The sequence below is a fragment of the Rhineura floridana genome, chromosome 1, assembly GCF_030035675.1.
Source record: "Rhineura floridana isolate rRhiFlo1 chromosome 1, rRhiFlo1.hap2, whole genome shotgun sequence".
Classification (NCBI taxonomy): Eukaryota; Metazoa; Chordata; class Lepidosauria; order Squamata; family Rhineuridae; genus Rhineura; species Rhineura floridana.
Genome location: NC_084480.1, coordinates 258,907,420 through 258,933,400, shown reverse-complemented (window position 1 = coordinate 258,933,400; position 25,981 = coordinate 258,907,420). Strand labels below are relative to the sequence as shown.

Genomic DNA, 25,981 nt, shown 5'->3' with positions numbered 1-25,981 from the left:
CACAGCCTACTCTTTCAGTGAGGGTGTCTGCATCAGCAACATTCTGGTGTAATTATCTCATTAAATGTAACTGTAGAGTAACCCCATAGGCCTCAGGTCATATTTTTACAAAGCATTATAAGATGTGTATTTGCAGACTCAGCCTTGGATAGGAAAGTTGTGCAGAAAGTTCTGGTACATTAATGTGCTGGTCTACTTGAAAGCCCACCCTGAAATAGTATGGCCCTGTTACATCCAAAGGTTGAGGAATGCCCTCCAGGAGCCACAAGAGAAAATGGAAATCTTCTTACTGTGACTCTGTTCTCTGGGACTCCCAGAGTACATTTCACTCACCTCTTCCTTTCAGGACCAGCTCATGGGCACTTCAAGGGTTCTACCTCACCAGCGTCCCCTTTTTTATTCACTACTTTTTTATTGCAGCTGAAGTTGTTTAGTGCTGATTAACAATGTCACTCAAGGGTGTAGTTTGTATTTTAGCAAGGGATGGAAGGGCAGCATTTGCTATTCTACTCTGGTCTGGGAGAGCAGGGCAGCCTTCCCCCTGTATAAACAATTGAAGATGTTGACTCTGTCTTTCTGCTCCAAGTGAACACACCATCCCAAGGTTAAAGAACGACCTCTGGGAGCCACAGGAAAATACTAATTTATAAACTTCTTTCAAAGATTCTCTTATCGGGTTCCACAGTCATATCTTCAAGCTTGAAGTCTAGTTTGGCATCTACTGAGTGAGCCAAATAATTTTTTCCTACTTATCTACCTGTTTCCGTTATTCTAATTTTCACAAACTTGAATTGTTCAAATTAGTTCTTTTCTACCACCATCACAAAGTGAGGTGACATCCTGAAGTTGAAGAATGCTGTCCAAGAGTCTTAAATAATAGAAATTCATTGTGGGTGAGAGATCTGTTATCCCATTTATTTTTCAGATACATCTAATACTAGGGATAACTGAAATCTCATTTCATTAAACTGGGAGATGTGAGTGAACAGCAATGGTTATGGTTTTGTAGTCCAAACCAACTGGAGGGTGCCAGGCTGACAAAGGCTGCTATACACTCTGTTTATACCTTAGTTTACTCCTTAGATTGGAGTTATGCAATATGTTAACCTGATGCTTATCACAGCAAATATAAGAATTGTGGGAATTGTGGGACTGGAACAGATTGAATGTTGTAGATTTTGTCTTGTGCCAAAATTTAAAACTATACATAAATTCCAAAATGAATACATGTAGTCATTTTTCTGCTACTTCTGTCATGGCGCATTGGAGTCTAGCAATGTTCTTTACAGTTATGTCAGCTATAATGATGTGTCTGTTTGGCTTCACTGTTTTTTTAGTAGTCTAAATTGGAATATGTCAGATATTAGCCAGTATTGTTGTATTTTGTTTTGTGACTTACATTGGCCACTTTCAGATGACAATATTATGGCAGTGGGATCTAATGAAGCATCCAGAACACGGTCTTGTCCTTATTTATTGGATGAGTTTCAGTCTGTGCAGCTTGAGGATGTTGACAAGATCCTTGGACTGGTGTGGGTGACCACATCTGTGCTGGACTCTTGCCCCTCTTGGCTGGTGAAAGCTGGCAGGACCGGAACCGCCGGCTGGGCCAAGGAGATAATAAACGCCTCTTTGAGAGAGGGAGTGGTCCCTGACTGCCTAAAAGAGGCGGTAGTGAGACCGCTCCTGAAGAAACCCTCTTTGGACCCAGATAACCTGAACAACTATAGACCTGTGGCGAATGTTCCGTTCTTGGGCAAGGTGCTGGAACGGGTGGTTGCCGGCCAGCTCCAGGGGCTCTTGGATGACACTGATTATCTTGATCCATTTCAATCCGGTTTTAGGCCCGGTTTTGGCACTGAAACAGCCTTGGTCGCCCTGTATGATGACCTTTGTCGGGAGAGGGACAGGGGGAGTGTGACTCTGTTGATTCTCCTTGATCTCTCAGCTGCTTTTGATACCATCGACCATGGTATCCTTCTGGGAAGACTCACGGAGTTGGGAGTTGGGGGTACTGCTTGGCAGTGGCTCCGCTCCTACTTGGTGGGTCGCCACTAGAAGGTAGTGCTTGGGGAACATTGCTCGATGCCCTGGACTCTCCATTGTGGAGTCCCGCAGGGATCGGTACTGTCCCCCATGCTTTTTAACATCTACATGAAGCCGCTGGGTGCGGTCATCAGGAGTTTTGGGGTGCATTGTCATCAGTACGCTGATGACACGCAGCTCTATTTCTCCTTTTCATCCTCTTCAGGTGAGGCTGTTAACATGCTAAACCATTGCCTGGCCGCGATAATGGACTGGATGGGAGCTAACAGACTGAAGCTCAATCCAGACAAGACCGAGACGCTGTTGGTGAGTGCCTTCTCTGCCCAGATGGTGGATGTTCATCCTGTTCTTGATGGGGGTTACACTCCCCTTGAAGGAACAGGTTCGTAGCTTGGGAGTTCTTTTCGATCCTTCCTTGTCTCTTGAGGCCCAGGTGGCCTCGGTGGCACGGAATGCTTTTTACCATCTTCGCTTGGTAGCCCAGCTACGTCCCTATCTGGACAGTGACGACCTCGCCTCAGTTGTTCATGCTCTGGTAACTTCTAGATTGGACTACTGCAATGCGCTCTACGTTGGGCTGCCCTTGAAGACTGTTCGGAAACTACAGCTAGTCCAGAATGCAGCGGCCAGATTGCTGACGTGGACCAGAAGGTCCGCTCATATAACACCTGTTCTGGCCCGTCTGCACTGGCTTCCTATTTGTTTCCGGGCTAGATTCAAAGTGCTGGTTTTGACCTATAAAGCCCTACACGACATGGGACCGCAATACCTGGTGGAACGCCTTTCCCAATATGAACCTACCCGTACACTGCGCTCAACATCTAAGGCCCTCCTCCGAGTGCCATCCCATCGAGAAGCTCGGAGGGTGGTGACTAGAACTAGGGCCTTTTCAGTGGTGGCCCCCGAACTGTGGAACAGTCTTCCCGATGAGGTGCGCCTGGCGCTGACACTACTATCTTTTCGGCGCCAGGTGAAAACCTTTTTATACTCCCAGGCATTTTAAAGTGTATTTTAACAGTATTTCACTATTATTTTGTATTTTGGATGTTGTTTGGTTCTTTTATTGTTTGTTTGCTTTTGTTTCTTGATTTATTGTATTTATTCACTGTGCTTGTTTTATCTTTTTGTACAACCGCCCAGAGAGCCTTCGGGCTTAGGGCGGTATATAAATTAAATTAAATAATAATAATAATAATGGTAAACCATAAATCATTGCTTACTGTGAACAAGCAGCATGCTAGCACATGCTGCTGAAGCACTACCACTGCACTACTCCTCTAGCATGATCCAAGCCTTGGCATGCATGGCATCTGAACCAGCACTCATGGTTTGTTTCTCCCAAACAAAGCATGTTTGGAAACCCAGAACAAATCTGGATATCAGACTGTTGTTTGGAGAGAAACAAACCAATGAATGCTGATTTGATTTTGCAGTAAGCCAAGGCTTGTGGTTAGTTGCTTGTTCTAGGGAAGAAGAGCAGTGAAAGAGATCTGGAAGTGTACTAGCACACTACTTGTTTGTAATAAGTCCAAACACAGCCATTGTATGACTTGTAACATTCATGCAGATTTGTGGAATACTTCTGGACCCCAGGGGCATTTTAATTGTGTAATTTACACATAAGTAGACCTACAGGAATGTCCTCCGAGGCCTTGTCACAAATTTTAATCTGTACAACATCCTCAAGTTTCAGCCAGTTACCACTTACTGTTTTCCTTCTGGAAACAAAAAGCCATTGTGGGCCACAAATGCCCCAGCAAACAGCTCTGGGGGCAGATTTCTGCCTTTTATTGTGTAATTTACACATGAGTAGACCTACAGGGTTGTCCTTCTACGACATTGTCATAAACTGTCACCTGTACAATGTCCCCAAATTTCAGCCAGTTACCACTTACAGTTGTCCTTCGGGGGGGGAACAAACAAACAATGGGGTTCAAAAAAAACCCCATTTACTAAATATGCATGGAGAAATGGCCAATGTATACTGCTCAGAAAAAATTCTACCTCTTCTGAATAAGGTTTTTTTTTTTATCAAGGTGCTTTGGTAGTGTCAAGCACACTTGAGGTGACACCTCCCCCCCAAAATGGTCTCTGGGTTACAAAATAATTCCATCCTTCTATTGGAAATCTCACTGGTGTCCAAATATACCCCAAAGTCAGTAAGTGTGGTTTTTTTGCTGGGTCTGCATGAGGTTAACAAGATTGGTTGGGATCTAAAAATAAGATTTTCCATGTCACTGTCAAATGCCACCTCTTACTACAGAATTTGAGCATGAGAAGACTTGCCATTTCAAATATTTTGGCTAGTATATAGTTAGTGCTAAAGAGGGATTTTAACTTAACCAATAATGAAACTAGCCAAAGACGAATTCTGTTAAGTGCAATAAAAATTTTTTTTCAATGGTCCATTTAGCAGTTGCAGTAGCAACTCAAGCAGCAAGAAAGAGGAAGCTAATGCTCCCTCAGAAAGCTTTATCTCTTCTTTTCCTCGGGCTCCAAGCACATCAGATTCTGTACGGATGAAATGCAGAGAAATGTTGGCAGCAGCTCTCAAAACAGGAGGTAAGCAAGGCAGTACCACCTTTATAGTTCAGTGTGCTCTACATTTCCTTTCCATTGTTACTTACATCTAGTTGTACAGCTGTAGCTAAACCTGTTATTATATAGATACCAAGTGAGTGGTGAGGTGCAGTTTCTTGAGAGATTAATATAAGCCATTTGATGTTCCAACATGTATGTCCATTGTTTTTGAAAGCAGATATGCTCTTTGTGATAAACCTTAAAGTTCTTATATTTCTCTTTTAGAGGTTTATGAGGTTGCTGCGTCTTGTTCTGTGCTAGTAATTGTATCTAGAGCTCATGATTTTTTTTAAAAAACACACACTTTAATTCTGAAGTTTTATGGGTTCGATCCAGAGATCCACCTACAGGCGAAAGTAGATGAAGAGTGACTTTCTCCCCTCTCCCTGCCAGTCCCTGGAATCACCTGAAAATGCTCCCTTGAGGGTCTGGGGATTCTGCTGAATAGAGTGGGCTGTGATGCAGGGGGCTGAAAGGGAGAGATCACAGAAGAGCAGGTGAAGGCACATTCTCAGAGCAGCAGCTTTTTTCAGGAGGGGGTTTAGGGGTTGGCAGGGAGAACAGGGGAGGAAAATTACCTCCTCTTCCACAGACAAATCTCTCGATCCAACTCACAGATATACCTGAGAGTTGATAAATAACTCAAATGAGAAATCACTGATCTACTGGGGGGGGGATGTAGCTTGTCACTAAAAGTGGCCATCTTAGTGGAAGATTAGGAAGTAGCTGCTGTAGCATGGTGGGGTTTTTTTAAGGGGCAGAATTACAGGCTAGTTAGATTAAAATCTTTTGTGGTTATAAATGAAAGCTAAAAGACATTGTTAAGCAAGAACAGACATTGCTGAAGAAGTATCAACATAGCTTCTGTAAAAGGACATTATTTTTGAAGTACACTGAAAGCATCATCTACATAGAAGTGATTTGGTAGACACTTGGAATTCCAAAAACACACACATTGATATAGTCCCTTGCCAAAGGCACCTGGGTAAATTTAATAGACATGGGATAAGATGGCAAATTGTCTTATGGATTACCCACTAGTTAAACAATAGGAAGCAGAGGATAGAGGTAAACTGACAGTTTCACAATGGAGGGAAAAAACAGGTGAGTCCTATTAGGACTATTACAGTTTAATTTGTTAATAAATCGTCATCAGTCATGGGTGAGTAGCAAGGTGATTGTTTGCAGATGACACCAATTTTATTCAAGATGGTGAAAACCCATTTGGTTTGTTTGAGATTTTTAGCTGTACTCCACTTTTTTGTAAATCAAAGATTACTCTAATCCATATCAAGAAGCTGCCATCTGGATGTGGATCTGGTAAATTGCATTTTAAAATGCCATCACCTTGACCCATTTTCACAAAGCCCATATGGAGCCATGTTTGCTTGAAGCCAGTCAAAATACATTTCTGGATCCTAGAGTAAATTAGAGTAAGTAAATTTCCCATGCTGGAATTTCTCTGAATGCATGCAGCAATTCTCATACCACGCTGCTTGTGACACTCAATTATGTTAAACATAGCTGATTATGTTTTGCATGACAAATTACACATACACAGGTTTTTGTCATTAAATATTTATTCTTATTTATTGAATTACATTGAGAACTGTTAAAATGAAAAAATCCTTGGCCAGCCCATCTACTGATTTTTGGCCTATTGTTAATTTCAGACTCAGTACTGGAAAATAAGGCTCAATCACTAGATGTTCCATTGAAAGTGGTAAGCAATGGAAGCTTGTTGAGTTGTGAAGATTACAGAAGGCGACATAATCTGTACTGGTTTTGCCACTTTGAAAAAATAAATTGCTACCAATGCAGCATGTGATGTGAGAATGGATCTCTAGCCGTCTTAAACATGTTTCTGTGAAGGAATGTGCCATTTGGTGTTAATGATCGTAAACAATCTCTGATGTTTTGAAACTAAAATTCTTAAGGAAATAAAGGGTACCCACAGTCTTCTATAAGAGTTACACAGTAACCCTAGGAAGATATTTGGAAAATTCATTTGAAACTTCCTGTCGGTTGATTTTGTGCACTTACAAAATAGCCAGCCATATCCTGCTGGCTGTCGTTCCATTGTTGTTTTGACTGATTATATTTAGAAGTATATTTTTCAAATATAATCACTATGTATTTGGAAGATATACTTCTGTTTACTGCCAGATAAACATGCACGTACATATGTTACTGCTCCTTATGTGTTGCAGACAATGAAACTTCTTTCGGTTCTGATACAGTATCTCTGAATGTGCCTGAGGAGCATATGCGTGCTGTCTACAAAATGCCATTTGAGAAACCAGCAACATTATAGAATGCCATCTTTCTTGATGCTTCTTGAACCTGTAGTATAATGAATGAGATCATACACAGATGCTGCAACGACTTTCAGAAACTGTGAAAGAAGCATTGGCTCACAAAAGATTGGCTCACAAGATTTTGACCCATTATTCTTTGAAATGAATCCATTGCAATTGCTCACAGGCCAATCAGAAGTCTGTGTAGTGCCAGAATACTCCTGCTATCATGAACCTCTGGCATGGAGTCTTTCTGCAGGTTGTGGAACAGGTAGTGTAGGATCTTGTTATTCAATCTAGGGGTGCTCAACCTTTTTGGGCCAGCAAGCACATTGGGAATTTTGAGAAAGTGTTGTGGGCACCATGACAAAATGACTTTTCAGAGAGTAGGGGCTTGTCCATTGAAATATTGACTAGTGAAATGGATGTGACCATTCACAAAACATCCCATGTTGCAATTCTTGTGCTAGATAATAGCCACTGTGATGTAACAAAGAAATTTGACATCCTGTTAACTGCCCTAGAAGGAATTTTGTTGAAGAGTGGTATAGGAATGTGGTGAATGAATTTTAAATATTAATAATTATACAACTGACTTCTGTTTCAGATGATTATATTGCTATTGGTGCTGATGAGGACGAGCTGGGTTCTCAGATTGAAGAAGATATCCTTACCTGTCCAATGAGTTTTTGACCAACTGTTTTGGTTTAGTAGGGTCCCTTTTGAAATATTGTGTGTCTTTTATTGTTTGTGATTGTCTTATTGTTATTCATTGATATTTTTAGTCTTTTATGAACCACACTGAGTGCAGAAAGGTAATATAGAAGAGTTTTAAATTATGCAGCCACAAGAGTGGCTGTATACTATAGTCAGCATGGATTTTTCGCATTCTGCAATGTTAAATCGAAAATATCCCTCCATGCTGAGAGGAGACTCTTATTCCCCTGACAGAGCTCTAGTGGCCAGAGTGGTTTAACAGTCAGCCACTGTGATTGAAGCTCTGTGAGTGGAACAGGGCATCTCCTAAGCAACTCTCAGCACCCTTCACTAACTACACTTTCCAGGATTCTTTGGGAGAAGTCATGGCTATCTAAAGGGAAATAAAGGTCTGGTATGGATGTGGCCAGGGACAGCTTTGGTTTAAATTTGGGTGGGAGGCTACATGTGCCTGCTGTAGAATAAAAAGGTGGGGGAAACCCTGAAAAAGAATGATACTGTTCCCAATGTTTTCCTTTTGGAAAGGAAAGGGGCTTCCCCTCTGCCCAGTGCCCACCCATCCAATCTCCTCCCCCTTCATCCCTCCCCTCCCTGCCCCTCCCCCAATTTCCCTGCTTTTTAAAGTTTGATAGAAATATCTGTTGGCTGTAGGTACATTCTTAAACCGCAAGGTTTTGTGCCTATTAGTAAATAAATAATGGTGATATATTATTCAACCCTTATGTCAGGTTATACACTTGAGTATAAGCCCGTGGGAACAAGAACCCATCCTTTTAAACTTTATAAAGCACTATAGATACACACACGCACAAACACATATATGTATGAAGCTTACCAGTCTGTAAAGGTAACTCAGCATAAAAAGATAAAAACATTAAAATATTTTTTATTTATTATACTTATTAAATGCTGAATAGCAATTGTAGAGAAAAGGAAAAATGGATATATTAAAACACTATAACACACATAAAAAAACCAACATAAAAGCTTTTAAACAATTATAAAATGGAGCTAAAACCCATTATCAAGCAGAAAGCAACCTTAAAATACAATAAACTAAAGATATATTAAAAACTACAGGAATGGAGAATTAAATCAAGAAATTTACAAGAAGCAGATGTTAAAAGGTTTATTTATTTATTTATTTGTTTGTTTCATTAAGCTTATAGACCGCCCCATAGCCGAAGCTCTCTGGGCGGTTCACAAAAACAAGAACAACATTAGAAATACATAAACATATACAGTATAAAACACAATTTAAAAGTACAAAATATTAAGAATTAAAACACTTGCAATATATACAACATGTTAAAATAATTAAAATGCCTGGCCGAAGAGGAAAGTTTTAACCTGGCGCTGAAAAGATAGTAACGTTGGCGCCAGGCGTATCTCCTCTGGCAGGGTGTTCCACAATTCGGGGGCCACCACTGAAAATGCCCTTTTTCGTGTTGCCGCCGTCCGAGTTTCCCTATGAGTAGGCACTCGGAGGAGGGTCTTCGATGTTGAGCGTAGTGTACGGGCAGTTTCATATCGGGGGAGGCGTTCCAACATGTATTGTGGTCCAGTGCCGTGTAAGGCTTTGTAGGTTAAAACCAGCACTTTGAACCGGGCCCGGAAACATATAGGCAGCCAATGCAAGCGGGCCAGAATCGGTGTTATATGGTCAGACCGTCTGGTCCCCATTAACAATCTGGCCGCTGCATTCTGCACAAGCTGCAGTTTCCGAACCGTCTTCAAAGGCATGTGAGGGAACAAAAAGGATCTTGTTTGATGCTAAAATACATTAAATTAGGTGCTGGGCATAACTGGGGATGGCATCCATAGTTTATAAAGAGTGCTGTTTGCCAAGCACTGATCTTCTGCAAATTTCATTCATTTCACTGAATCAGCTATAAAGGAGCAGCCTTGTCAAGCTCTGGCCATATTTGTGGTAAAATTTCCCATGCTAAGCTTACATTCCTAGTCATCATGTCTTAATATTCATATCTTCAGTCTCAACATGCCAGTATTGTTTAAGATGCTATTGTCAGTTAAAAGAAAGGAACAGATGTAGATGTAAGATTAGAATTGGTCAAATGTTCGTAAAAGGATAGAGTGCAATATTGCACTATTCATATTGCTGTTGTCCTTAACTCATAAGCACCTATATTTCAGGAGCTAAAAAACACTGACATGAAATACAAAAACAGGGTGCGCAGCAGGATAGCAAATCTTAAAGACACTAAGAATCCTAATCTAAGGAAAAACGTTTTATGTGGCAATATACCCCCTGACAGGTTTGCTAAAATGACAGCAGAGGTAAGTAACTCATTCAGTTTACTACATCTTTGATTTTCTTTGGCAAAAATTTGAGTGTAATACCATACTACTAAGAGATGGGTATTTTGGAAACTTCTTACTGTGACATACTAAAACCTTGTCAGCAAGCAGTGATGTATGCTTGAATACAATACCTCAGCCTTTTTGAATGTATGTTGGGATTGGGTAGACAAAGTAGGCCTTTTATTTGTGTTTCTAACATAGGGACGATGTGTAGCTTATCTTTTGGAAAGCGTTAAAGTAGAAGTATGTTTTTAGTTCCATTCTGAAAGGTAAATTAACTATATGAAAGGAAGCTACAGCTTATACTTTTATAGTGTCTCCGTAGGTGTTGCAGGGGCTGAAGCTTGGTGGCAGAGCACATGCTTTGCATGCAGAAGGTCCATCTCCAGACTTAGTAGTTGGCCTTTTAGGGAGAGTGAAAAGATCAAGAGCATAAATCCTTCCTAAAGTGATACGATCCACTAGCAATCACATGTGTGTTGTCTGGATTCAACTTCTATCTGTCCTCACTTATTCAACCCTTAACACATCAAAGCACTTTCTCAAGAGCACCATGGCTGCTTATGGATTTTTTGAAAATGAAAAAAATAGGGCTGGATGTCATCCACATAACAATGACATCACATTCCCAAAATTCCACATAATCACTCCTAGCAACTGTATTTGGTGTCCAAAAACATTGGAGGCAAAATTGAATCTTTTATGCAACACTATAGGATAATTCTCATGGAGTCAAGCAGCAAAGGGTTTGATTTCTGTGATTCTTAATTCTATTGAGGTGTCTCTCTCCCTCTCAATTGATGAGGATATTCAGTTTTGGTTATAATGGGTTGGATCCAGCCATCCATTTCCACAAATGGAAGTGCTCATTTTGTTCACAGAAGAGATTTCAATTCATCAGAGGCTTCTGCTAGATGAAGAGGGAGGGGTGATTTTCATTGATTCCTCTTTCTGCAGCCCTCTTGAAAGCCGCTTTGGAGGTTTGGGGATCATCTGGAACAGGGTGGCACAGAGGGAAGGGGAAATTGGTGAAAATCACCTCCTTCCTCCTGCAGATGTGGGGGCATCACATGTGCAGAGTTCTGCTCATATTTAGCCTAGATCAAATCAAATATGTGTGTTGCATCTTTTGGTGGTCTTTTGATTTGTCTTTTTATTTTGTTTAGTTTGCTAATATTATTTCATCACCGAACTAACAACAACAATTTTCCATTTAATCCAGTTGCCTGGCACATTTCAAGCATGTTCTCTTTTTTCCAAATGCAACTGTAAAATAATAAAAAATGATAAAGCATAAAAATTGTTCACACCACTATAATAATAGTAGTAGTAGTAATAATAATTGGGTGATATCCAGTGTTAATCGTCTTTAAAGTAGACCCATTGAAATCAGTGGACTTAAATTGGTGGATTTCAGTGGATCTACTCTGAGTATGATTAATATTAGATAGCACCCATTATTATTATTTTTTAGCTATTTCATCCTAAGAGGTTTTGTTTGGTTGTTTTGTTGTTGTTGAGCAGCAATCTGCCAGTGCTATTCTCTAGTATTACTGGACAGGGTGGAGTGGATAGATTACCATATATTGCCCCAAATCATCAGACGTGATTTGTAATAAATGAACATTGTAATTTTCCAGGTGAAAAATAAACTATTGGTTAATGAATAATCCAAGACTGTAGGCAGTAGAACTTAAACTAATTTAGCAACAAGTGATAAATCTGTGTTACATTAATTTGGCTGTTTTCTCATGGAAGGGTAGTCTACTAGATGGAAAGATTCTGTCAGTGGAACGAGAAAGGGAGGCAATTTCTGGAGATCCGCTCTCCCCTGCGCCCCCCCCCCCCACAAGTTTGCTCTATAGGGTTGTGGAGATTCCAGAGCATGTTTGGGTGGAGTCTGTGGGACTTTAGGGAGAGAGGGAATAGCCAAAAATTGTCTCCCTCCTCCTTTCTTGTCACAGATTCCTTCCATCAGCAGACAGATACTGTTGGATACCACACAATGAACAGCTGTAAGTAAATTAAAAATATTTTAAAGCCAATTCACTGTGTCATTACAACAGGAGATGGCAAGTGATGAACTGAAAGAGATGAGAAAAAATCTTACCAAAGAAGCCATAAGAGAGCATCAAATGGCTAAAACAGGAGGAACCCAGACTGATCTCTTTACATGTGGTAAATGTAAAAAGAAGAATTGTACTTACACCCAGGTATGTCAAGCTGTATTCTCCAACATTAACACTTCATAAGTTCCCCCCGTGACAGCACTCCTGCTTATAAAAGATTCCACAAAAGCAATATCTGACTTATAAAAGCAACACTAGTTGACTTTTATTAGACTTTGGGGGGGGGGTTCTTGTACTGTAGGGCCCCACTCATATGGCAGGTTCCGTTCCGGACCGCCGCTGTAAAGCGAAATCTGCTGTAAAGTGTAACTCGTTGACTAACATTGACAAAAATGACACCCAAAAAACGCCATAAAACTCGAACAAGCGCTGTAGGAGCGGGGCCTTTCTGCAGTTGACAACTGCTGTATCGGTGGAATGCTGTAAAGCGGAGCGCCACAAAGCGGGGCCCTACTGTATCTGGATGGACAACAACATGAGTGGCTTGTAGATAAATCATTGTAGAAGATGACATACATGATAGGATGCTGGAAGTTTAAATGGACTCAGAGAAACCAAGGTTTTTGGAATAACACATGGTCAGTAAATCCAGATATTTTGGGTGCACCATAAATACATAGGTATTTACAGATGGTACTGTTGCCACTCTTACAAATTCTTAATTTTTTTAGATCTTGTTGAAATAGCTAATAATAGAGATAGTGTTGATGTTTCAGACTGTCTTTTTTTGTAGAAATGTTATGATCAGAATGTCTGTAGTCTGAGGATTCAGTTTTGCTTGAATTAGCTTACTCTGTATCCAGTGCTGGAGATATTATGGATATGTAGAACTGCCTGCTGCTTTGTAGTATGAAGTGCTATTTTCCATAGGAAGTGGGCCATCACTGTGGGAAATAGTTCCACCTATCGTGCGAAGGCAAGAATGTTTTTGAAGTCAAGACTAGGGGCGTCATGCCCCTCCCACTCTCCAGTTCATTCTTGCCTTCGTACGAACAAGATTGGAATTTCACATAGCATTTAGCTAAGTCTCGTATTTGTCTTTAAATCTTTTCTCTTTTTCTGTGTGTGTTTAGCCTCTGAGGGTTCCCTCAGGGACCGCGGCTGCGGCTTCCTCACCCTTCCCTCAGAGCTATTCAATCCATTTTATTGACTTGATTGGGGGCTCCCTCTGAGACCGCGGCTGCGGCTCTCTTCGTTTTGGCAGTTTCTAGCCCCCCCCCCCCGCTCAGTTGTCTCTTTAGCCAGGGGGCTTCCTCAAGGACCGCGGCTGCGGTTCTCCCCTTTTGATCGCTTCTGATCGCTTCTGATCGCTGTTAACCTCCCCCCCCGATCGGTTGCCGCGGCTGCGGCTTATCCGATCTCAGCGGGAGCTCGCAGCTGCGGCTCCCGCCGTTAACCCTCTGCCTCAGATCGCCCTCGCAACGTGGCTTAAATCCCACTGAGGGCTTTTCAGACCGCGACGGCGGCTCTCTCTGCAGTGGCGGCCGTTTTTCCCCTACCTGTTTTCTCCAGGGATTTTTTGGAGCCGCTACTGCGGTTTTTGGCGAGATTGTGCTGGGCAGCCCTTCCCCCAGTTCGCCTCCGACGGCCGCCATTGCTTCTTCCCTCTCTGTCATTTTTTTTCCCGCTCCTTTTTTCCGGGCGCCATTTTTTTCTTTCAGAATTTGAATTTCCCGCCCCTTTTTGTTCCCCTTATTATCGGATACCTCCCCTGCAGACTATCTATCCGTACGTTTGTGTATATGTGCTGCTGACTAATTTACACACGACTGATTTACACACATTACTGTGGCTGTAATCATAGTGGAGCTCCAATCCTAGTGGGCTGGATTGTATTATTAAGGCTGGAGCTTTAATCCTAGTGGCTGGATTACATTATCAAGGCTGGAGTTTTAATCCTAGTGGCTGGATTACATTATCAAGGCTGGAGCTTTAATCCTAGTGGCTGGATTACATTATCAAGGCTGGAGCTTTAATATCAGTGGCTGATTTGTATTAAATCTGATTTACATTACATATCCTGCCCCCTATGGGGCCGTGAACAAGCCAAAAAAACCCAGCCTACAGCACTAATCTGAGTGTGCCTACTCTAAGCAGCCTATATTATATTAACGCTGATACCTCTGTGCATTCTGCCCCCTCTGTGGCAGTGCATTCGCCATCTGCCAGTGTATCCTACCCCCTCCGTGGTAGTACACTGTGCCAGTTCGGGTCTTTACATCCTGCCCCCTCCGTGGCAGTGTACTGCACCCAGGTTCATATAAGATGGCAGAACAGCCAGGCATGTCACCATCAACACACATGGTGCCAGATCAGCCAGACATGCCACAATCAGCCAAGCCACAACATACTAACACGTCTAAGACCAGACATGCCAAAGCACTGGCTAAGACAAAACATCTTTCCAGCCATAGTAAACCAAAGCGCCCTCGTTATGTCTCTGTGCCAACAACCACCACAGCACAGACACACATAAGTGATATTTTCCATTCTCCTGCTACTGCATCTGACGAGGAAGAGTTTGTTGGCTTTCCCCCTCACGGTTCGCCTAACGAACCTACCTCTGGCTTACCGCCTCAGACATCTGTTCCAATAGCCCACCAGGCACATACATCTCACACATCTGGTCTGCAGCTGTCTCCTGATTTCCTCTCTCAACTCCAAGCCATGCTGGCTTATTTCACACGAATGCAGTCACTACCACAGGTTCCTGCCATACCCCCACTCAACATGGACCAACGTGCGTTCCATGCTGCTCATCCTTCCTGCTCACCAGATCCTTTCGATGTAGCCAGAGGCAGATGTACGGACGAAGCCTCGTATGCGGAGGAGTTAACTTTCACTGACCATGTTGAAGGAGACGACTGGAGCGACTATTCAGATCATGAGGAGGATACATCGTATCGCTTGTTCAATACCTCAGATTACCAACCGCTCGCACATAGGGTACTTCATACCCTTGGTCTCCAGACTGCGCCTTCAACTTTGTCCGCTCCAACTCTCAAAGGGGCCAAGGTCCTCAAATCCCCTGCACCTACTGAACAGTACATCCTGGTGCCGGACCCAATTGCCAAATTAGCTTCCGAAGAATGGGCCCACCCACTCAAAGCTCGACGCTTCAAGAACATGGCTGACAGACTTTACGCCCTAGCCCCAGACTTCGCCACCAAGTTAGATGTCCCTGGCATAGACGAACCGATCGCTCGCCTCGTTTCGCGATCTATCTTGCCCAGGGAAGGGGAATCCCACCTAAAAGATACTACTGAACGTCGAATAGACTTCGCCCTCCGCAAGAACCACGAGGCCACTGCCCTATCCATGCGTGCCTCCGCTTCAGCCTCCATTTTCTCCAGAGCATCTATGATGTGACTGGATGACCTTCTAGAGGATGATAACCCTGATCCTGTCGCCTTCAAAAGAGCACTATTGAAACTACGTAAGACAGCAGCCTTTGTGGCCGACGCCACTTTGGATGCCACCCAATTAGGGGCACGAGCCATGACGACTCAAATAGTCGCTCGTCGCACCCTCTGGCTTCGTCACTGGCAAGCTGATTCAGCGGCCAGATTGAACCTGTCCAAGGCTCCTTACTCCGGATCTCTACTCTTCGGTGAGGAAGCTCTAAAGGCAGTTCTGGTTGATCCAAAAGACGCCCACAAACCGGTTCTAGCCACAGTCAAGAACATCGACCACAGGCCCTTCAGGCGATTTCCCTCCTTTCGTTCTAACCAGCCCTTTCGAGGAACGCGACCAGGAGGACGAGGCCGCGATTTCAGACCCTATGATTCCAACGCATTCAGGGGCTCCTGGAACCGACGCCCCCAGGGCAGAGGTCAGTACCAAGGGCGCAGGGGCAACTCATCGTCCTCATATAGGGGAGGTCCTCGCCTACACAAGTAGTATTAACGCCATCCCCATAGGTGGCAGATTACTTAATTTTGGAGATCGATGGCTGCGCCTTACTACGGTCCCCTGGATCAGGGACCTCTTCACTTATGGCTATACCATAGAGTTCTGGGCAACCCCATCAGACAGATTCCACCCGTCTCCTTGCCCAAGGGCACCAGCCAGGCACAACATCATGCAGACAGCTATGCATCACCTCTTGCACATAGCGGCAATAGAGCCAGTTCCCACAACTGAGAGATCGGAAGGGGTGTACTCCCTCCTATTTGCTGTGCCAAAACGAGATTTATCTTGGAGGGCGGTATTGGATCTCAAGTTTGTCAACCGTTTTGTAACATACCGCAGGTTCAAAATGGAATTTCTCCATTCCATTACCGAGAGTCTGCATGAAGGAGACTTCCTGGCTTCTATCGACCTTAAGGAAGCGTATCTCCATGTACCCATTTGCATAGCCCACAGAAAGTTTCTTCGGTTTACCTTTGGCCACCAACATTTTCAATACAGAGCGATGCCATTTGGCCTCTCCTCTGCTCCAAGAGTATTTTCCAAGGTGCTACTCATCCTAGTGGCTTACCTTCGGACCCAAGGGGTTCATATCTACCCATATTTGGATGATCTGCTCATACGGGCCAAATCTGAAGAGCTGGCTCATCATCATTTAATGATCACCCTCAATGTTTTGCAGACCTACGGCTGGCTTGTCAACTTCGACAAAAGCCATCTCCAACCAACCCAACGCCTACTACATCTTGGGGCAATGTTGGACACCCTGCAGGCAATGGTCTTCCTGGCTCCAGATCGCATCACTGCCATCACAAGCATCGCAAGGTCCCTGATGCAACAAACATCCGCAGACGTCATGCTTCTCGCCAGAGCGCTCGGGATGTTTATCTCCACAATCCACATTGTGCCCTGGGCTCGGGCTCACACTCGGCCCCTTCAGTGGACTCTGTTGCCTTTTCAAAAAGACATTGCCAGCTCCAACCATCGCAAAGTTCATTTGAGCCCCGCTCTGCGCCTCTCCTTCCGCTGGTGGACCAAGGTTCAACACCTCTCCAAGGGCACGTCGTTCAGAGAACCCCGCAGAACCGTCGTGACCACAGACGCCAGCCTCATAGGTTGGGGAGCCCACTGCAACTCCCAGTACGTTCAGGGGGTTTGGCCCAACGCAGAGAGATCTCGAAGCATCAACTGGCTGGAACTAAAGGCTGTCCACTTGGCTCTATGTCATTTTCAGTCTCTGTTCCCTTTGCAGCATGTGCTCATTCGAACAGACAACACGTGTGTAAAATCACATTTGAACAGACGGGGGCACCAGGTCTCGTCCTCTGCAGGACTTAGCCTCCCTCATCTTTGTCTGGGCAGAACAACATCTACAATCCCTGAAAGCAGAGCACCTCAGAGGGATTTTGAATGTGACAGCAGACTGGCTCAGCAGCCAACAGGTCTTCCCGGGAGAATGGAAACTTCATCCAGCCATTTTCCATCGTCTCCAGTGTCAATTCGGCGCCCTCTCAGTCGACCTGTTTGCTTCCAGTCACAATTGCCAGCTTCCAAGGTACTTTGCCCGATACCTGGACTCAACAGCAGAAGCAGTGGATGCTCTGACAACACCGTGGCCAGACGGTCTATTGTACGCCTTTCCTCCCATACCATTGTTAGCCAAAACCTTGAGGAAGGCGCGAACCGAAAGGGCACAGCTGGTTCTGATAGCACCATTTTGGCCACGCCGACCGTGGTTCTCAGATCTTCTGGCAATGTCGATGATGGATCCTTGGACACTTCCAGTAACGCCAGACCTCCTATCCCAGGGTCCAGTACTGCACCAGGACCCTACTTGGCTCAATCTAACAGCGTGGCGTTTGAACGGAGACACTTGAGGTCAGCTGGACTGTCTGACGCTGTGATTGATATTATTTTGGCCTCGAGAAGACCATCTACCACTCGAATTTATCAACATACCTGGGTGGCTTTCTCCAAGTGGTGTCAGTCCCACCACCACGATCCATCCCAGGCCAATGTGCACCAGGTACTCCAATTTCTCCATAGTGGCTTTATGATGGGACTTCGACCCAACACTCTACGTAGACATGCGTCTACTCTGTCATCCATTCTCTCAGTGTCCTCTCCTGGAGATCATATTTCCTCACTTCCGTTCATTAAACGTTTTTTGAGGGGAGTCGCCCTACGCTCTCCGGCTGTTGTCCATCGGTTCCCCTCATGGAGTTTGCCGAAAGTCCTGCAGGCTTTGCAACGCCCTCCATTTGAACCCATCAGGACTGTGCCCCTACGCATACTGTCCTTCAAGGTCCTGTTTCTGATTGCAATCACATCTGCCAGACGCGTTTCGGAGTTGGGTGCATTGTCTTCTGCTAGACACCTCTGCGTCTTCCATAAGGACTCTGTTGTGCTGAAGACTGACCCTTCCTTTCGTCCCAAGGTCGATTCAGTTTTTCATTGCAACCAGGACATTGTGTTGCCTTCTTTTTGCCCGGATCCTACCCATACTCTTGAAAAGGCTTGGCATTCGTTAGATGTCCGGAGGGCTCTCAAGACCTACCTGTCTAGGACCCAAGAGATTCGACGAACGGAGTCTCTGTTTGTATCCTTTCATCCAAGGTCTATGGGGCATAAAGTATCCAATCCTACCTTATCCCGTTGGTTAAGGGCATGCATTACTTTAGCATACGAGTCCCTGAAGCTGTCAGTTCCAGCTAGTATAACGGCTCATTCTACCAGGTCAGCTGCCACCTCGGCTGCTTTTGCCACTAATGCTCCTGTTGCCGATATTTGTAGGGCCGCAGTCTGGTCTACCCCACACTCGTTTATAAGGCATTATAAAATTGATCGTTATGCCTCTGCTGATGCTTCTTTTGGCAGACGAGTGTTGCAACAGGTTCTTAATGAGGATTAACATGTGGGTGGTCCCTCCCTATATGGGTTGCTTTGGTACATCCCACAGTGATGGCCCACTTCCTATGGAAAATGTACCATTGGTCTCACCTGAAAGGTGATTTTCATAGGAAGGGGCCATCACGACCCTCCCAGTTGGAGGATGACTAGTGATTTTATCAATGGGTTACATGTTATTGTTTCCATATTATATTTAAATGTAAGAGTGAAGTCAAGACTTTTAGTTCTGTTATGTTATGTAGTTAGGTTAGAGTCATGTTGTTATGCATGTGACTATTATGTTATTTTCCTGGCGGGCCTGTTGGCCTTGTTCTTGTATTTTTAGATATCTCTTTTAGACTCGCTACGAATGAACTGGAGAGTGGGAGGGGCATGACGCCCCTAGTCTTGACTTCAAAAACATTCTTGCCTTCGCACGATAGGTGGAACTATTTCCCACAGTGATGGCCCCTTCCTATGAAAATCACCTTTCAGGTGAGACCAATGGTACATTCACATTAAAATGGAATATGAATAGTGGCATCCTTGGGACTGTTGTGTGTAGGCGCTGAAGTCATGAAGTAGGTGAGAGAAGTAGAAATCAGTTGTGGTAGGAGAGGGTATTTTTTTAGGTAGAGATACTCAATACTGGATAGGATCCAAAGGCCATGCATTAGGGCTTTTCAGCTTCCCTCTACTCACCCACCTCATTTCCTCTCAAAAGCTGTTTAAAGTTGTTGTCCCTCTAGAACAGAGATGAGGAAACTGGCCCTACAGATGTTGTTGGACTGCAGTTCAGTTTATCCCTCATTGTTGGCCATACTTCCTTGGATTGATGGGAACTGTAATCCAGCAACATCAGGGGGGTCATAGGATAATGGATTTAATGGAAATGCCTATGTTTGCTAGGAAGAGTGTAAATATTTATATCTGAGAAATGATCAAATTGGTTCTTCATTTACATAGAAGGCTGTCCTATTTTATCTGGTAGAGAGCATTGATTTGGTTCAGAGATTAGCATCCTTATACATATCTTGTGTTTATGCATGCTAATCTCTAAAAATAAATTTTAACCAAATGATTTATTTAGAGAAACTTCGTATTTCTGATATTAAATTTTAGGAGTGCAGTTTTTCTTTTTTATATATATAAAAACATTGATAATATTTTTTTAAATCCACCTTGTCCTACTACCACCACAGCATTCCCTCAGATATATGCTGATGTACAACCAAAGGGTAGTGGGACTGACCTAGGATCCAAGGCTGATGTATTAATGCAGACAGTTTTTGCTTCTTGCTCTCTCATTGCTTTTTTTACCATTCAACCAGTATCTCCCCACTCTTTGCCAATGACATAACGGGAAATTGCTGCAGGGAAGACACCCGGTACTATGCCCCAAACCTTCTTAAATTGTATTAACATTGGATAATGAACAAGCTGTTGTCACCCAAAAGAAGCTTCTGCATGAAGACAGTGCCATCTTGGGTGTACTACTCACAGTGGCCAAAACAGAATAGGAGGTGGAGGGTTGTGGATTAGGGCAGTGAGTAGAAGAAGTGTGAACAAGAGAATGGCTAACAGTGTAGGGGAGACAAGAAAAGGGCAAATGAGTTGAAGGGGAATTATCTCTCTACTTCACCCTCTTACTCACAAGCTCAATCTTATAAGTCAGTAATTAAGCATTAATATTGGGTGAAAAATGAGAATTGGTCTGCAATTGTAAAATGCACATACAAGAAAGTAAGCCCTATTGAACACAGTTAGTCTTACTTACAAATAAACATGCATAATATGTAATGAGGAGATCAGGATTGCTGCCCTTTTTTTTCTCTTTAGGTTCAAACTCGAAGTGCTGATGAACCTATGACAACATTTGTTGTGTGTAATGATTGTGGAAACAGATGGAAGGTAAACAAGTCTTGTTTGTTTTTGTATAGATGATTTCGGGGTGTGTGTGTTTATGTATCAATTTTTGCTGTATTTTCCAAGGAATGTATTTTCTCATTCTAGGTATGTGTATTTATGAGGTGACAGTGTTTCATACAAGATATAAAAAAGGTAGAATTGGGATACCAGTCCATTGACCAATCACATGTTCTCAATGGCCTAGCTGGCCTTGGTTGGAAAAAGGATGCTGAACTAGTTAGACCTTCAGTCTGATCCAGCAAGGTTTTTCTTGCCTTGTATTTTAAATTTAGAGGAGTTATAAGCTAGCACATCTGAAAAGGAAATATGAAATTAGCAATAATTTTTCAATAAAAATATATATTAAAAACGTTTAAAAATTCAGTGTTCATAAACAGATTCCTCAATCTCAAACCATAGAATGACACCATAAATATTCTTATCTAAATACAGCAAATAGAAATCTTTTTTCACTAGATGGGGTACAAGAGGCTTGAGCTCCAAGTCTCAGGGCTAGGCTGCACATGAAGAACGTTAGAGTGAGTAGCTTATGAAGTGGTCTAAGAGGGCTGCCTTTCCCCCATTATACCTGCAAGCTCAAGTCTTGTTACATTGCAGCCAACTCAGAAGGGACAGGAAGGGGGGAGGCATGAGTTTCAGGCACCTCCGCAGCCAGAAGAAGTAGAGTTGGGGATTGTTGTGTCTGAGCAGGAGCAAACGGGAGGATGGCAGCCTGCTCTTCAGCCAGTTCCCATGAGTAACGCCCTTTCCGAGGAGCCGAGCGCACCGCCCCCAGTTGATGCAGAGAACGGGTGGGGGGAAGTTTCAGAGTCAGTGCCAGCTCCTCCTTTTCCAAGCAGTTCCCAGGAGGATTCCAGTGCGGCACCGCCCTCTGACCTCGAGCCTGTTGCTCGCGAGCAGGTGTCTTCTGATGAGCGGTTGGATGAGCGCCCCCTGTCTCCTCATTCCTGCCGGCGCGAGAAACGGACAGGGCAAAGACAGGAATTACGAAGGAGTCAGAGATTACGTTCAAAAACATTTCCTATATAAGCCTGCCGCTCCCAGTGGGGGGTCGTTGAGTCAACTTTCTTCGCACGCTGCAGAGCATGTCTAGAGTATAGTCAGGGGTTTTAGTGAGTTAGCATAAGGTTTCCTATGAAGCGCAATGCCTTTGATGTATCCATTACTCTAATAAAACGAGATTTACTTGCACACACACTCCAGCCTCATTCTTTCTGCTCTGGACGGGACAAGTCTCCATGTGCACCTGCGAATTTACTCTTCCAGCCTTTTTGCTTCTTTTTTCTTATAGCTTCAGGACAGGGAGTGGAGCACCCAGCCAGAAAAACCAGAGCCATTGGGCACCTTTTGCACCCTCAAAGGAGTGGCCACCTGCTCCCAATTGGCTTCAAGGGCTTTTTAAAGGCATGTGTACAGTATATCTTTAGGCTTCCCCACCCTTAGCTTCCACATTCTTCCCTGATTTTGGGTTGACTGCTGTGGTGTTAATAAATGGACACTTTGTGCCAAAGCAATAATTTTAAAATGTGTACTTTGTGCATCTGTGGAAATATATGCAGCCTAGCAGATCCATACTGAAAAGGGCAATTTAGCGAGGTTGGGAGTCCTGTGCCAGGAAGACATTGTTGCCACTACCACCATCACTCACCTCCTACTGGGCCTCAGCTTTTGGAGGCTACGAAGCAGTCCTTCCCTGTAGGGTTGCTTAGGACTGGAGAATCCCTAGCTGGATCAGGCTGTCCTGGGGCTTCAGAATGAGATCCTTTCCCAGGACCAGTGCAAGAAGACCTTCCCTTTCCCCAGGGCTGCAGTCACTCCGTTGCCCCAATCCCCGGAGGCTAGTACCCCACCTGCATGCAGCATCTCTTTCCTTTTCCCTTCCCCAAAGAGAAGTAGACTCCTGTCCTCTTCCTTCATTGACACCAGCACCATGGTGACACTACTGCATTCCCAGCGCACCATTGTAGCAGCAGTCCTGGGCTGAGCAAAGACAATAGGGAAAATGGGAGGAAACAGTGTGGCTGCCCCAAACCACCACCCAATTCTCTGAAATAATATGAAAAGAAATCTGCAAGAAGAGGGCCACCTGGTGACGCCTCTGGAAAGGACTTCACAAAGCGGCTTCTATTAGCCCAACAGTCACTCTTCACCATCACCCCAAGGGCAACCTTGAGCTGGGCATGGATAGGAGGGACCTGCTTGAGGGGTAAAGAGGAGACGTTAGTAAATGGGGGTGTAGAAATAGCACAAGGCTAGAAAGGACATGGTGGTTTTATCCCAGCTTGATCCTATGCATGTTAATTTACAAGTTTTTTCAATAGGGTGCATCCCTAAGTAAGATGGCAGCCTTACTACAGCGCAATCTTATGTATGTTCTCTTTGAAGCAAGTCCTGCTATTGTCATGGGATTTACTCATAAATATTTAAGGATTTACACATAGAGAATGAGCATTTGGTAGTCAGGTTTTATTTTGTGTTTTTCTATTGCTGTGGTGTTGGCAACCAAGGCATCTCAGGTATTTTTTCCCTCCTGTTTGTTTTTAGGTCATACTCAGTGTTTCATATAGATTGGGGGAAGAAAGTACACAAAACCCCATGATTTTTGCTCTCTCTGTCACTCCCTTTCCTGCTCCCTTTTATTTACCAACTAAAGGTTTCAAGTTTAGGACCTTCTCTGCCCCCCCCCAACCTTTTGTATAAAGAAAGCAGACATCAGCACAATGCAGGGATTTTCATTTCTGTTGAAAGTGTTGGGATGCCACTCAGTGTGTTGGGAGTTGCATGGCAAAGGGTAGATAGAGAGGGAAACATTTCTGTTTCCTAGACTGTTCTTCTGACCTAACCTGTGCTGACTTTCCTTCAGGTAGACTGATACTCTTAGGGTTTCTGATCTCATTTCCTGCTCCTCCCTTCTTCATACCACCTTGGGAGAAGAAACATGTTTCTTTTGTATCTCTCTCCTGCAGAGATGAAAGAGGAAGCATGGCCCTTTGCACCTCCAACTTTAGTTAGCTAGAACTAGAATCTTTCCTAGCCAGTATGTTTTTGGTACAAAAAATGTGAGCTTTATTGTTTTCCTTAAAGTTAAAGTCTCAGTGTGATTATATTCAGAGTAAAGAAACCAGGATTCACACATAACTCAGCTACCACTGGCATTTTGATGTTCTGCTAACAGGTTATGGGCTTAGCATGCTTCCACTGCATTTTGCATTTTCCACAAATCAGCGGTGAAAATTTGGGGGTGGGAGAAAGAGAGTTTTGTTATCATTCTTGAATAATAGATGATAAGAAAGTGAACAAGATGTAGAATCTTCATTTGTTTTCTCTCAGCAATGACTCAAAACTCGTGTCATATGCATATAACTCATAAATATTTCTTTTCCTTTGACAGTTCTGCTGAAGAAGAAATTATTGACATCTGGACCAGGATGAAAGAGGATTTTATAATTAGCTTTAAGAACTAGGTCAAGCATCTAGATTCCAGCAAAAGTTTTTGTTTGTTTTTTCTTTCAAGCAGACATCTGATGTTAAATTTTGGATTTTGACACAGCCATCCCTGTAGTTAATAGTTTGTAGAGCAAGAAAGCTAAATTGTATGGTATATTTTTTTTCATTTTTATAAGCAAGTCTACATTAAACTTTTATCAATAACATTTGGGTAACTGCTTTTTTCTTAACTTTGTGAAGAAAGAGTTGTATGTCTCTGCATTTGACATATCCAGCTGACTTTTTTTCTTGTAGAATAAAATTCACATTTAATAGCACATTCCTTTTTAATAGTTTTGGTGTCTTAGATAAAATAGTTCTTCATACTCATATAATAAATTATATTTTGTATGGGTGACTAGGCCGTATAAACCATTTCTGCAATGGCCCTCATAGCCTCATTATAAAATGTGATTATGTGTAACACCCAGAGGCCTCTTATTAATCAAAACTTTTGAAAATTGCATTGATGTATCCAATTTATTGTGCAGTCCTGAAGCATGTGTATTATTATCTTGCCCTTAGTTCTAGAGAAATGTCGTAATTGTTCATTTGACCTTACTGTTTAGTTTCCTTTATGTTCTTAATACCATAATTCATTTTAGATTCTGTAGATGAACAAAGATGCTCTGTAGTATGCTGCCTACCTGAAGATGTAAAGCTAATCTTTACCAATGGTATTAGTTCTTGTGAACTCTTAATGACCAGCACTTTTTACATGTAGAATAGCTGATTTCCTAGACCACAGAGGTCAAAAATAAAATCACAGTTTTTCACCACCTGTTATGGTGGAGTTTTGTTAGAAAATTTCTCAAACTCTTTAAGAAAATACTGAAAAAGCAAAGCTCTTGTGTTGATTGATATTTTTGGTATAATATACAAATCTAGGAGAATATAAGTTGGAAAAACAGGGTCTCTTCTGAGCTATTTATGAAGATAACTCACCCCCCCAAAAAAAACTTTATTAGATAAGGCTTCAGAACATAAGTAACTGAATTGGAACTGAGATAATGGGATAGTTCTCATATCCACAGTAAGAGTAATATGAAAAACCTTGACTTCCTTTACTGCATTATTCAGCTTTTGTGTACTACTCCATGCTGTCATGCTGATTGAAAAGAGTAAGATATTCAAAATTATCAAAGAATATATTTATTTATTTATTTTTATATATCCCATCCTTTGTCCCAGTACACACCCAGGGCAGCAAATATTTCTCATTAGCAAACCACACTTGACACAAGTTTCTTACATATAAGGTGCAAATTGCCATCTCATTTTATAGCATTTAATTACGAAAGTAAGCACTCTTCGCTCAAATTTTCAATTTTATATTGATGACAACTTTTTGGTGCCAAATTATACCTTTTTTAAAGCCCTTTTATTTATTTATTTTGAGTATTAATAATAAACTGATCCTGTCCCTTCAAAAGCACAAGTGTGTCAAATCATAACATAAAAATGTGTCTACTTGTAGACAGGGCTGTGGAGTCGGTACGCCAAACCTTCTACTCCGACTCCTCTATTTTTCTACTGTCCGACTCCGACTCCACCCAAAATTGCTTCCAACTCCACAGCCCTGGAAAGGGCTGTAAATGTCTTTTTAAATTGGAAGCTCTCATAGGAGCATTTTTATTGCTGCCTGAATATGCGCTGATCTTGGCATCACAGCATTTG

General features: G+C 43.0%; 2 protein-coding genes across 5 annotated transcripts in view; both read left to right on the top strand.

Moving 5' to 3' along the window:
• The window catches only part of TCEA1 (transcription elongation factor A1), a 52,866-nt gene extending 27,781 nt beyond the window's left edge, over positions 1 to 25,085 (top strand). For 3 of the 4 annotated variants that reach the window (XM_061598786.1, XM_061598804.1, XM_061598815.1), the window contains 7 exons: positions 4,460 to 4,608; positions 7,531 to 7,587; positions 9,784 to 9,938; positions 12,029 to 12,175; positions 20,729 to 20,800; positions 22,110 to 22,222; positions 24,210 to 25,085. In XM_061598786.1, the coding sequence (XP_061454770.1) occupies positions 4,460 to 4,608; positions 7,531 to 7,587; positions 9,784 to 9,938; positions 12,029 to 12,175; positions 20,729 to 20,800; positions 22,110 to 22,220 (691 nt within the window). In that variant the 3' untranslated portion in view covers positions 22,221 to 22,222; positions 24,210 to 25,085. The remainder of the gene's footprint in view (positions 1 to 4,459; positions 4,609 to 7,530; positions 7,588 to 9,783; positions 9,939 to 12,028; positions 12,176 to 20,728; positions 20,801 to 22,109; positions 22,223 to 24,209) is intronic. The other variant, XM_061598796.1, reaches the window with a different exon arrangement.
• LOC133371389 (uncharacterized) lies at positions 15,864 to 19,880 on the top strand. The gene is made up of 2 exons (XM_061598775.1): positions 15,864 to 18,595; positions 19,236 to 19,880. Exons 1-2 carry the CDS (start codon positions 15,873 to 15,875, stop codon positions 19,246 to 19,248), a joined length of 2,736 nt encoding a protein of 911 aa, XP_061454759.1. The 5' UTR covers positions 15,864 to 15,872; the 3' UTR covers positions 19,249 to 19,880.
• Positions 25,086 to 25,981: the final 896 nt, after the last annotated feature.

Bases quoted from the DNA above. Each gene is read 5' to 3' on its own strand.
- LOC133371389 (XM_061598775.1), top strand. From the start codon at position 15,873: ATGATTCCAACGCATTCAGGGGCTCCTGGAACCGACGCCCCCAGGGCA.